We start from the raw sequence: 14,389 nt of genomic DNA on the forward strand, positions 1-14,389 counted from the left end.
TGCTGACTAAATTAATGAACCTATTTATCGTGATGGAGCCACAGGGGCATACCCCAACTTTCGATAGATCCTTCAACTAGATTTGTGGAATGGAATGATCAAGGCAAAACCAGATCTAACTGCTTTATCCCAGGGATTCCAATGACTGTATTAAAAGAATATAAGCTATTCTTTAGATTAACTTAGCCACTGTATGAACTGCATAACTAACCTCTTGTCGATTAACGGTCCACAAGCTAGGGGAAAGGGAAAACAACAGGAAGGCATTCAATTGACTACATAATTTGGACAGTTGCTCGACGACCTGCCTCAGATTTATAAGTCCACAACGTAGCATCGATAGGACCGAAATTCCATCGACTTCTTCTAGCCCTGCCACCTTAAGTGAATTAGTCCAACCTAACTATAAGCGCGACTTTCTGACTCAGAGGCAGACAATTACTGATTCTAGGGGCGATTACATAGACATAACCACATCCTAGTTTTACTTAGTCAAGGTGTCAACTTAGTGGTGTTGGTTTACTCAATCAAGAAGATTGGCTCTGAAGGAAGGAACCAAAGATATCTCTATTGGTATTCAATAAGTTGGACTGAGAAAATGTTTGTTTAGGAACTTTACCTAAACTCAGAATTATTAACTTAAAGGACTAATTCACATAACCAACCTTGACTGGGCTGGAATTAATCAACCTAGTCGCATCGCGATGGTGCCGCAGGGGGCGTACTCTAACTTCCAATGGATCAAATCTAAACTTGTCGGAGAGTTTGAGTAAGATCAAACTAAGATCGGGGGGATCCTTTTCCGATGTGCGATAAGTATACTAGATGAGAGTAAGACATACCCGCTTTAGATTTACTCACTCAACAGACCGATGGTAATAGGAGCATCAACGAACCTTATAATATTGTGATGGTGATGTATGGGGCGTGCTTTAACTTCCAATGGTCTGAATAAGGTTCAGAATGACAGTACGATGGTTTACACTGAAAGAGGGCTGAACACTATTCCGAATTTATTACTAACCCTTTGGGTTGACAACCAAATCAACCTTGACAGATCTCAAGTCAACCGATCAAATCGTGATGGAGCCACATAGGAGCATACTCCAATTTTGATGGATCAAGAGCAACAACTTTTCGTATGCTATAGATTAAGTGGAAAAGACACTTAGCCTAAAGTCAACCTCCCAAGCCAGCCCCAACTGGTCGGAGATCAATCAACCTGGTCCCGTGATGTTGGTAACATAATGGACCCGAAGAAGCGCAAAAGGTTGTGCAGTATATTATCATAATAAAAGATTCATCTTGATTTTTTTCATTAGTTTGTTTTAATTTTGGTTTCAGTTTGTTGATTTCCATTTTATATGATTTGTTTCATTGATTTTAATTTAATTTTATTGATTTGATAAATTTACTCATTCAAGGACAATCGATTTGATTTTGGTTTCATTTTCTTTTGATTTGATGTGTTGGACATATTGTCTTGTTCAAGCGCAATCAATTTAATTTTAAGCAGATTGTCTCATCCAAGGACAATAGATTTGATTTTTGCTACCCCATAGGATACCGCAGAGGGAATTGGACCTTATTCAAGTAGCATATAAGAAAGTCTGAGGACAACATCCTCAAGACCATAAAAATTTTAATGTCTTATTTTTGAGGGTTTCATTTTCATTTTGATTGTTTTTTTTTTGAAGAAATTAGTAATTTTGTTTGTTTGAGAAGAAGTTTCTTTTTTTTTAAATTTGATTTGATTTGAAAAATTCTTTAGGGATTTTGATTTGGTTTTGTTTGGTTTTGAGAAATTTAAATTTTAATTCATCTGAAGTGTCTCATGAATTTCTAAGTTGTAACAGATATATGACAGCTAAAGGAATTACAAATTGTCTAATAAAAAGTTTTATCTTTATTTCAAGTTTTGGACTCAATGTCCATTTCAAGAGTTTTACTTAATTGATGTTTGAGATTGAGTTCGATTTCGTTTAAGTCTAACGTTAAAATTCAAAAGAGAGTTCAATTTTTCTTTAGAGATTCCATGATTTTTGGATTCCTGCCAAGTCCTGAATTCCTGTTAAGTCCTGAAAGTAGGTTTTATCAAATGGCACGCCATTCTGTTGAGGACCTAAAAAAAAAAAATCAAATATTCGTGATTTTGCTTTATGAACAGACCTAGTGTTAAAAGTACATAACCAATGAGTTGTGTTTTTATTTTTTACTTTGATAAGACAACATCCAAGCATTATTATTTTTGATTTTATGGTTTTGTCTACTTATACTTGATTTTTTATCATTTCAAAATCTTTTTAGACAAACAACAAAAGGATTCATGTCGTGGCCTAGTGTTAAAAGTACATAACCAATGAGTTGTGTTTTTATTTTTACTTTGATAAGACAACATCCAAGCATTATTATTTTTGATTTTATGGTTTAGTCTACTTATACTTGATGTTTTATCATTTCAAAATCTTTTTAGACAAGATTCATGTCGTGGCCTGCTGATATTTGAAAAATCAACATTTTTAAGGCTAAAATGGTATAAATTCCTTTAAGGGATCAACACCTAATATACTTCTCATTCTCCAACATCGATGACCTATCCTTGAATGAGCATTACGTGTTCGATCTCTAAGGCTAAACATTATGGAGTTTTCTTCGTGTCATGATGTATTTTGATTTTAGAGACCGTCAATCCTGATATATAGTCAGAACTGTTATAACAAGTTTTCCAATCAGTTAAAGATAACCCCGACAAGTTTATTGGCTTAATTTTACTTCAAAAGAAAGGTCTAAATTTTTTTCCCTCCTTAAATTGATTGATTTTAGCTCATTTTAAAGTTGACACATTTTTCTTCGGAAAATTTCACGATTTTAGAATCATTCAATTTTTAATTTTGAGATTAAATTCAAAATTCTACGAGAATTGAGCATGATGAGGAATTTCCCTTTTGAAAATTCACTCCAAATATTATATGATAGTAAGGTAATTTTAATTTCAACTTTTGCAAAAAGCTTTGATGATGGAAAAGTTGGAATATGTCAAATAATTTTGATTTAAGCGTTGGACACCCTTAAGACCTAGTGTTTTTTGATATCTATCTTCAAAGATATATGTACTGTTTTCTGGCAGGTGTATTGATCAAGTGAACTACTCTTCTCTTCTCTGTTTTTTTTTTCTTTTTCTTTATTTTTCTCACCTTTCTTTCTTTTTTTTTTTCTTTTCTTCAAATATGGTTCTTACTTTAGACCAACCATCAGTGCAAAGCTTGTTGTCCAGGCTGGAAATATTGTAGATACTCCATTCTTCGCGTTTGATGATACAGTTTTCATAGTTGGTGTTTCGTCATACTTCACAATTTTTCATGATTCTTTCATCCACTCATAGGTTTATAAAATTGTGGAATTGGCAAAGTAGTGTCTGAAGATTATTAGCATTATGTGATGTCAACTTCTCTATTTTTTCATCCATATATATCTTCGAAGAATGCTATCTTAATTTTAAAGTCCCCTCAAGAGAGTTTCAAAAGTTGTTTCTAAATTAAGGTTTATTTCACTCTAGTTCAAGAATGATATGATATGTGGATGTAGATGTTTAATATTGCATGATTTTAAGATATCTTGATTGAACCACATTTACAGAGTGTAAAGTGGGCAAATGGATCAAACTTCGTAAGCAAGTAATATATTGATATCAAGGGAGTTTCAAAAGTTGTTTCTAAATTAAGGTTTATTTCATTCTAGTTCAATAATGATATGATATGTGGATGGAGATGTTTAATATTGAATGATTTTAAGATATCTTGATTGAACCACATTTACAGGATTGTAAAGTGGGCAAATGAAAACTTCATAAGCAAGTAATATATTGATATCAAGGGGATAAGATTCCCAAAATTTTTCTTAAGAAAATGTTCTTGCAGTTTTATGAGCTAGATCATTATGTTTGATTTTAACCATATGTAAAGAAACTTTTCGTAAAGTTTTAGGTTCTTCATATTTATACCTTAACCATTTATGTTGATCGCTTTTTATTTCAGTCATTTAATTTTCTATTCCTTAATATTACTATTGTCAGCATTCAGTCTTTTAATTCTGTATATTTTGCGTATATATATTTTTTTCATTTAATATTTGTTTTGTTCAACATTAATTATTGTTATAGTTGTGCTCTAGCATTGGCGTAATTTTCTATAGTGTATTTTAAGCGGATGTGTTTATTTATTTATTTTTTTAATGCAGCTCAGCAATTAAGTTATAAGTGGAGCTTTTAACATGGCCACATTCATGCAGGGGTGGAAGACATTTTTTGAGGAACCTATAATGTTGATAGCTTTTGTCTTGTTAGGCAAAAATCTTGAACAAAGAGCAAAAATAAAAGCTACTAGTGATATGACTGGACTTTTAAATATTCTCCCTACAAAAGCACGCCTTATTTTTGACAAGGATTCGGGAGATTCACCTTATACTACAGAAGTTCCATGCAGCAGTCTTGCTGTTGGAGATCAAATTCTTGTGTTTCCAGGAGTGAGTTAAATGTACTTTTCATTTTCTTTTGGCGTATAAAATTAGCTTGCTCGTCTTCCCTGCTATTGCAGCACATTAGCTTTTGTATTTTATGTGGTGCAGAATGTATCTTAATACGTTTTAAGAATACTGGGATACTTTGTTTTGCAATGGTCTGAATCGAAGCCAAGCAAGAATTAGTGGTAGATGTACATAGATATTTATTTCTTATATCATTATTGAAATTTTAGTTTTTCTTATATCTATGATATATTAGAATTTTCACTATTGCTGTTTAATGCGTGGGATGTGCTGGGTATAACATAACTCGTAATCATTCTCCCAATTTTATTATACAGGACCGCATACCTGCAGATGGAATTGTTAAAACTGGTAGAAGCACTGTTGATGAATCAAGCCTCACCGGGGAACCTATGCCCGTGACCAAGTTACCAGGGGTACTCCTTTCTGTTTTCCTCTTCGTTCACTATGCATGGTTTTTAGTTAGGGAAATTTACATACATACCACAATTCTTATGTATTTACATATATAACACCCAAGTTTGATATTTATATTGATCACACATTGGTGTCATAAATCTATGCATGAAAATGTGTATTTCACTTTTAAAAAGATAGTAGTTATGGTATTTTTGATGTGATGTTAAAGAATTAAGTCGTTTGAATTTAAATATGACTTTTTAAACGTTAGATATGAAATACATAAGAATTGTGTGGTATGTATGTAAATGCCCGTTTTTATTAATGTTTGGCTCCATCCCAGGAGTTCAACGGAACTGTAATAAACACTAGTTCAAATTCTCATTCTGTAAGTTTTACCATTTTGTTTGAGTTCAGTTAATATCCTTTTACCAGACTGAAGTGACAGCTGGAAGTATCAACATAAATGGTAGACTGACCATTGAAGTTAAAAGACCAGGTGGTGAGACTGCGATGGGAGATATAGTTCGCTTGGTGGAAGAGGCACAGGCAAGGGAAGCTCCTATACAACGGTTAGCTGACAAGGTCCCGCCTTTCTTGTATATAATATTTTGCTTAACGCGTAGAACAACCTCTGATCATACCTTTTTAAAGATTAAATATGTCATACTTTTATTCTCCTGATTCTAATTTTTCCCCATGTATTCTTCAATTAATTTTTACAAAGTGGCATGACGTGGGAGCTCCCCACTTACGTGGGATAGAGCGAGAGATGATTCATGTCACGTGAAAGTTGTAGCAGGATTTTCTCACCGATTTACTGCAGCCATGTTGATGCGGGTGTGTCCCACAGAGCCTCAAAATGGGGTATCACGCAATCTTATTTGCAAAGGGGCATTTTGTGATCCTGTTTGTGCGCTATCCATGATTCGGGCTACAATGCCCCCAGTTGAATCACCTGAAACTCTTATTTTCAGCATATTTTTTTCTTTTAATTATTTGCTATTCCTTTATTTTCTATTTTTTTATTTCTATGTAGGGTTTTACTTGAGGGAATATATATTGATTGCTATTTTTCTTGTTTGGGGGACTTTTGGCTATTGCTATATTATTTGGAGATGTTTTCTCCTAGTTATCTCTATTGGACTTTTGTATCTTTAGATGTCTTTCACGTGGTGTGTCTATAACCTGATAGGATCGTGGTGTGTCTTTCGGATCCCTCCGTCATCTAACTTGGACAAAACTGCTGTTTGCAGCAGGAAACCTGCTGTCTAAGCCGCCCGCACCTCGCTGATTCGTCACTGTTATTAGTCCGGACAGCTGATGAACTAGTCTCACTTGACATCCCACCACATATTTTGCTTCCTATAGCCTTCCCAATGCTGCCACCTAGTGTTACAACCGGAAACCGCCCCTTTTCTGCTTCCAGTTCGTTGTCTCGTTGCCGTTCACACTGGCGTTAAGCCGTCCTCTAAACTCCCCATTTATGTAATCAATTCTACAACTTTTCCAACACTGTTTGCGCTTTATTACACCGTCTAGGAACTCTAAAACGGTATCATTTGATATCTGAGCTAGCCGAGTATTTGGTTGGAAGAACGAGATGCATTGCCACCACCCACAAAGTGGTGCTCAGGAAATTATCATGGTAGACATGCAAAGGGAAATCATCAAATTACAGTCGAGTCTCGTTGATTTTGAATGAAGGCTGAATGGGGAAGTCACCCCCATCAACAGTGAACACCTAGGTGAAGAAGATTGAGATACCTCTTTCCACCGAGAAGTTTTCAGGGATGAAGAATCACAACTCGATGATTCAACATGGAATATTAGAGGAGATGCCATGATCTTGGAGTAAAGGCAAATTTATAAGATTTTGACGGCCGGATGGATCCAAATAAGTTTTTTGAGTGGCTTCAGACAGTGGAGTAAATTTTTTAGTACAAGGATGTTCCTCGGGATAAGAGAGTTAAATTGACAACCATCAAACTCAGGAAAAATGATTCATTATAGTGGGCGAATCTGAAGTGTATTCAACAACGAAAATGAGTAAACTCATGACGTGGTCCAAGATGGAATGGGAGATGCAATATAAATAACTTCCCACACATTATCCACCTGTCATGTTCAAAAAGCTTCATAAACTGTGCTAGAGAGACACTTCTACGGAGGATTACATAGCTGATTTTGACAAACTTATGCTGAAATGCAAGTGGAGCCAGTGGAGCACATGGTAGCGAGGTATCATGGAGGATTGAGGTTGACTATTACGAATATGATACAACTGCAACCTTATTGGTCACTACTGTAAGATTAGGCAACAAGAGTACGTCCAGTGGAACATCCCGACCATCCCCGTTCGAGGAAAAATTAGTTCAGAGTGGAGAAAAAGTGGAGACTTCCAGCACTCCCAAATCCATCTTAGCCAGACAGTGCTTCAAGTGCCTCAGGTTTGAGAATATTACATCAGATTGCCCAAACAAGAGAATGATATCTTTCATCGAGCAAGGTGCCATGAAGGAAGCAGAGAATGAAGACCCTGAGGAGGAGATTGGAGGGGAGTATCAGCTCGTAGGTGACGAGGGAGAGATGCTAGTTTCAAGTTGAGCCCATGAGTGAGACTCCAACATGAGTATCAATTGTTGTCCTAGAAGGTGGTGACCAAAGAAATGGACATTTATATTGAATTTGAGGATTTGGTACCGCGAGTTACTTTTTTGCAGACGTTACAAGGAGCATTAATAAGACAATCATTAGTTTTCCAATAAGGCCACGAATTTGAAGAGCCAAAACAAAGACAAAGGGCAACCCTAGACAAGTGGATTTTAGGATTGTCTGACCTAAATTTATCTCCTAAGTTGTCGTTGCTGAGAGAGATCCGACATTTCATCACCGCGGATGAGTAGAAGAAGTTTTTGAGCATTTCGAGATTAGTCAATGGTATAAGCTGAGCACTAAGTTCCAGTTCAGTTCAGTAACACATTCCTAGGCAGTTGGCCAGAAAGTAGTGGTGAACTGTTACTTGGAAGAGCTCTGGAAGTGCTTTGGGGAAAATAATATTTGAAAGTGGGATCTAGGTCCTTCTAGCGAAGAAGAAGCCTATCCTTGCCAGGGAGAATGATACAGGAGCTTCCTGCAGAGCCGCAAAAAAGGGCATCCTGCTATCTTATTTGCGTGCCGTCCGCAATTCGAGCAATAGTGCCACGTGTCGAATCACCCCGAAACTCCTATTTTCAGCATATTTCTTTCTTGTTTTGATTTATTTCCTATTCTTTTATTTTTTATTTTCCTTATTTCTAAATAGGGTTTTACATGAGGGAATATTTTTATGTTTTTTTTTTTGGTTTGGAGGACTTTGGTTTGGAGGACTTTTGGCTATTATTTTGGCTATTATTTTGTTATTGGGAGATGTTTTCTCCTGTTTTTCTTTATTTGAGTGTTGTATCTTTAGATTTCTTTCAAGCGATGTGTTTGTAATCTGATAAGATCGAGGTGGTCAAATCTCCCGGATGTTCGGAGACCTCCTTCATCGTCCAACTTGTAGAAAATACTGTTCACAGCTGGAAACCCGCTGTTTCCTGTTCCAACTTGCTGTCCAGCCATCCGCACTTCGCTGATTCGTTGTTTGGCAGCTGTTTTCAGTCCGGACAGCTGTCAAACACGCCTCACCTGCCGGTACTGCATATTTCACTTCTTACAGCCTCCCCAACGATGCAACCTGCTGTTACAGCCGGAAGCTGCCCCTTTTCTGCATTTGGTTTGCTGTTCACTTGCCGTTCACACCAGTCATTCAACCTCCCCGCTCACCTAATCAATCCTACAACTTTTTAAATACCTTTTGTGTTTTATCACATCGTTTAGGAACCCTAGAACGGTATCACATGCCTTGTGGGCTCCATTTTTATTTTATTTGAATAAGAATTAAGGTTATTTTTGCTTGAGAACTATTTATAAGGTTGTTATTTTGTGGTTTTGGGACTTCTGCTTTGGTTTGTGTTATTTGGAGATTATTGTTCTTTAGTATTCTCCTATTTGGAGTGTTTTAACCTCCTCTTTCAGGTGATGCTACTACAATGTGATTGTATCGATGTAGTGTTCTCTCCTAGGTCTTTGCAACCTCCGACGCCGCCGGCTCCACAATCTACGAGCAATTTTCCTCCTGCCAAGCTGCTGTCCAGCAGTCTATTGTGCCGGATTTCAACTGCCATCACTTCTCCCTTCTCCGTTGTCTATCCTTTTAATATCTTAACCCATCACTTGATCTTTCCGCACCATTTAGGAACTCTAGATCGGTGTCATTTGGTATCAGAGCCCGACAAACTTTAGATCTCTAGGAATTTGTTTTTTTACCTCACTCTTAAACCATAAATTCACATCATCGCGACCCGACCCCAAAATTTAGAATTTTCACGGCTAGAACAGTTGATCGGATTATATACACAATACTAACATATACATGACAACACACAATCACATCCAACCATTAAAGAACCACTAAATCACTAAATATGTAAAATATAGACCAAATCAAAGACATGAGAACAACCAATGTGTAACAATACTGGTATAGTAAAGAAACTAAATATAAAAACAATATTGTTTGCTACTTATGTTCATTTGATCCCATTTTTCTATAAACATATTGTCTCCTATCAGCCAATTTAATTCAATCGAGCTTTTCCTGAAAGAAACATTTAAACAACCAAATAACTTTAATAGCAATTTTTTGAATAATTATGGTTCTACATTGTAAAATTTAGTGTGCAGTGTACAGTGATCATCATTGATGTTCAATTTTTATAAGTCTTTCATATGCTTACATTTATACTTTTTTTCCTCAAAGATTTTTATAATTTTTGCATTTACATTGTATTTAGAAGTTATCATAGGAACATCGTAAAAAAATTTTACCAACAGTGTAACATTTTCTATTTCCTTGTTTAATTTTTTTTTTTTGTTTGCACAGATACAATAACTCCCCCAGATTTTCTATTTCCTTTTTCATTTCCTTTTTTTATTTTCATTTTTGTGCACAGATAAAATAAAGCCCCCAGCTAGAACTATAAAAAGATAGTAGATTTGATAACTTTTCTATTTCTTTTATTTAATGATCATCACATTTCTTTCAATCCTTTAATGCATATTACAAACATTTTAAAGATAAAACATTTTTAAAATGAGTTATAAAATTTGTGTAACTTTGAAATGAATATTTAATCAATTTCTATCAATTATTTTCATGATCTAAACCTTTTAAACATGATCTTAATTGATATTATTTCAATTAATTAGTGCAAATAAGGCTTCTTATTACTGAGCCATAAGACTTGTTATCATGTTCCAATGACAAATGAGACTGAATTAATAGAGCACATTTTTCTGGCGTGATTTTATTTTATTATTTTTCAATGTTATAATGATGGCAATATAATTGTTTTCTGTCGTAGGGTACGGGGTTTCACTGCCCTCTACAATGTTTATGGCTATTCGATTTCAGTCGAAAAAGAGTGCATTACTTGGATGTGATTCCCCTTTCATATTGGTAAAATCTACTATTTTGGCCCCTATGGCTGCGGGATTAGCATTTTAGTTTGACTCGAGTGTAGATTCAACTCTCCATCTTTCTACAAAGGAAAGTTGAGCTTGACATGATTACAATTGCTTTGGAAAATTTCTTTCCAAATCTGTTGGCTGATTTTTTAGTTTATTTAGCTTCTCTATGCGGTGATGATATGCTATTACAGCTTGCAATTTTTTTTTTTAATGTTGACTTGATTCCCTTCTATTAGATGAAAATTATTTGTATGCGTTTTGATAGGTTGCTGGACATTTTACATATGGAGTGATGGCTTTTTCTGCTGCGACGTTCATGTTTTGGGGTTTCTTTGGTTCTCAATTAATGCCAGCTGCTATCCAACGGACTCCAATTTCTTTGGCGTTACAGCTTTCATGTAGTGTTCTGGTATTTCTCCTGCATGCTTGCTGCTCAAATCCTACTAGATCTATTTTCTTATTGTTTTGAGTATTATTTTTCTGCTGGCAAGCTTCAGTTTTCTTAGTGAATAAACTGCAAGCTATTGTATATAGTTCGAATATCTTCATTTTTATAATACTGAAGTTGTATCTTGACTTCAAAACAGTCATTATAACATTGTACGTTTTGGATTCTCTTCTAATAAGTCGAATACCTGATGTAACAGAAAACTACAAATTAATTTTTAGAATGCAGCTTTGCAATTTTCTCATCAAAAGTACTATACATGTGGAAAAGAGGAACTTAATAGTCTTATTTATATGGATTTGAAAAGACCCTTTATTCTGTCCATTCACATACATGTTGTCATATTTTTTATTTATGACCATTTTTTTATCATTAAATTAAGAAAATGTTAACCAATATTATTCCAACCAGGTTTATTTCACCATTATGTGTAGGTAATTGCATGCCCATGCGCACTTGGACTAGCTACACCTACGGCTGTCTTGGTAGTATTCAGAGATCTTCTTTAGTCAACTGGTAATGAATTTCTCTTTTAAATTAGGCATTCATGCAATGTTTACCTATAAATTTCATGCTAGGTTGGGACTTCACTTGGAGCAACCAGAGGTTTACTTTTACGCGGTGGAAATGTCCTAGAGAAGTTTGCAGAAGCTGACACTGTTGTATTTGACAAGACTGGGACACTGACTATCGGAAGACCAATTGTGACCAAAGTTTTAGTTTCTTATGAAGGGAAGAGTACATATGCAAGGTATGTAATGATTTTATTTCTTCTTTCTAGTCTATTGAACATGTAGTTGATCTGATGCGGGAGAGGTTCCGCGGTCTCCACTTAGGTGGGATCAGGATGGAATCCTGTCCCGTGGAGTTCTGTAGCTCTGTAGGGGGACCTTTCCTCCTGTTGGCTGCTGCCAGGCCTTATGGACCTCTTTTTTATAATATTTGAAATAGAATTAGGGTTAATTTGCTTGGGTACCATTTATACGTTGTTAATATCTATTTTTAGGATTCTTAATTTTGGTTTATGCGTTTAGAGAATGTTTTATCTGATTTTTCTGTCTTAAAGAGTATTGTATCATTTTTCTTTTGTAATTGCTGCATCTGTAACATGTTTAGGAGTAGGTGGTGGATCTTTCTCGGTCGTGTGCCTTGCTGAATCTGTTATGTCACAGTTTTCAGTCAGGACAACTGCCGAGCTTTTCTAATTTCCTTACAAACTCTTCTGGCCTCACATATTCTTTTTCTCTTGCGCACAAACTCTTTCTGCCAAATCTATTCCTCAAATATCTTCTAAGAATTTTGGAACGGTGTTGTTTGGTTTTGGAGCCTTTTAAACTTGGGCTTTTTTTCAAAACCCAAACCTTAACCTGCTACCTTCATCAACAACCATTTTTTTTATCCTTCACTTAACCCTAAGCTTTGAGCTAACCCTAGATATAAAATCTCACCTTCATCACAAACCTAATGTGAGGAGATCTGTCATTCCTCTAAGCAGAAATATTCAAAGAGGTGTTCAAGACTATACCATAGAAGAGATGCAAAGTAAAATCCTCCAATTGCAATGAAGGCTCGTGGATTTTGAAAGGTGGCAATACCAGAACATTACTCACAACAACAACGGTGATCACCCAGATAGAGAAGATGATGAAAATCTTTTTTTCCAAAAAAGCCTCAAGCGATAAAGAGTTGATATTGTAGTAAAGTTGGTTTACTGGATTTCAACGGTTTTATGGATTCAAATGAATATGTTGAGTGAATCCAATCATTAGAATGAGTTTTTGAGTATTAAGACATTCCACCTGACAAAAGGGTAGATGACGCTCTATCGCAATATTTATTTTGCAGTATCGCGATCGCAGGATTCCACAATTGCGGGATTGAACCGAGGTGGAATATCACCCTAAGTGATACCATAGTTAAGCCCGAACCACAATTGAAATATAAATATTATCCTTGAATTCAAATAGGTTACAACGATGACTCTTCAATATGAAATAAATGACAACAAACATAAAATGACATAAGAAAACACTTCTAAAGTGTATCACGTGATGGTGGAGGTTGGTTAGGTGGATCAGGATGATTTGCTGGGGTGGTGGCCGCGAGGGGGAAGTGCAAAAATGTAGAGACAACAAGTATGGAGGTTGTTCTAGGTGATAACAACGAGGAATGAGCGTGAACTACGATGGGACTGCAGGATCTAGGTGTTCCCTAGCTGTGTCCTGGGCGGCAGCAGTGGAGTGGGAAGGATGGGACAGCAGAAAGGAGGTGCGGTTTGGGTGGCAGCAATGCTGGAAGGGAGAGGAAGGTGGCTAGTAGGCGGAGAACTGCAGAAAACAACAAACTGGGCTATGTTTTGGGCGACTGCAACGAGGTACGACGACAGTGAGCGATGTGGGAGGATGTAAAAGGGAGTGCGAAGAAGATAATCCCTACCTCTGGAGAGAGATACAACCGAAGCACCACTCAGTCCCTCAGATACATGCCTCGAAGGGGAAACGGACGCTGGGGACTGTCCTGACAGAAATTTGAAAGAAAGACAAATAATCTGAACCCTAAGAAAACAAACCACATATATATAATGAGAAATAGTAGATAGAATGAAAGATAAATACAAATAGGAAGGTGATGAAAAATGAATGAGGTAAACAAGGAAAGTGATAGAAAGGGAAGCGGCTAGACAAGGAAGGAATCAATTAGGCAAGGGGGTAGAGTTGGAGCGCAGTATTGTAGCTACTTTAGTACCGTGACTTTGTAAACTCCCACATCAATCTCTCGGGATTGGGAGGAGCTTCGACTTCATTTGTCAAAGCTTTGTGTCCTTGTAGTAACTAGTTAAGACCGCGACATTGAAATAGTGGAAACATTCTAGTCTCCTGGTAGGTTGATATTGTAGACGTCATTCCACAACATATATTAATAGAATAAATATGGATCATTTTTCGGTTCATTTTGAGCTGGAGCTGCATATAGATGTATGTTTCCACAGTGTAACTTTCAAACCCATATGTTTGAAACCTACTTCTTCTACTTCTCATATTCAGCAGAATGTTGCTGATTAACAAGTATGTGAGGCGAAATCAACTATGGAATGAAATCTGTAGTAGACTACACAACTCTCACTAGCAACCATTTAAGAGAGTCATCTTCTTCACAGATAGGACCTAGATCCCATTGAAGAGTTTTTTTCACCATCAATTTCCTAATGCAAATTTCAAAGTTAGTTTTCATTCTTCTTTTTTGGACATTTGAGGATAGGTACTATACTGAATTGAATTTGACATCTGAATAACTCCTTGAAATCTTCCCAACGTGACACAAAAGAGTTCCATCTCTGATATGCGAGACCTCTCTCAGTAGGGGCAACTCAGGGATTAAGTCTATGAATCTGAAATGTCTGAATTTCTCTTATATGGGGTTGTTCTGTGTCTGATATCGGCTTCCCAA

At 36.2% G+C, this 14,389-nt stretch overlaps 1 protein-coding gene across 1 annotated transcript in view; it reads left to right on the forward strand.

Annotated features, from left to right (window-relative positions):
• Nucleotides 1-14,389, forward strand: part of LOC110021603 (copper-transporting ATPase PAA1, chloroplastic-like) — a 71,168-nt gene that overhangs the window by 20,742 nt on the left and 36,037 nt on the right. The window contains exons 6-11 of the mRNA XM_020720164.1: nt 4,288-4,521; nt 4,860-4,958; nt 5,377-5,526; nt 10,760-10,903; nt 11,377-11,427; nt 11,521-11,693. Of these exons, the coding sequence (XP_020575823.1) occupies nt 4,288-4,521; nt 4,860-4,958; nt 5,377-5,526; nt 10,760-10,903; nt 11,377-11,427; nt 11,521-11,693 (851 nt within the window). The remainder of the gene's footprint in view (nt 1-4,287; nt 4,522-4,859; nt 4,959-5,376; nt 5,527-10,759; nt 10,904-11,376; nt 11,428-11,520; nt 11,694-14,389) is intronic.

The sequence above is a fragment of the Phalaenopsis equestris genome, unplaced genomic scaffold (assembly GCF_001263595.1).
Source record: "Phalaenopsis equestris unplaced genomic scaffold, ASM126359v1 Scaffold000136, whole genome shotgun sequence".
Classification (NCBI taxonomy): domain Eukaryota; kingdom Viridiplantae; phylum Streptophyta; class Magnoliopsida; order Asparagales; family Orchidaceae; genus Phalaenopsis; species Phalaenopsis equestris.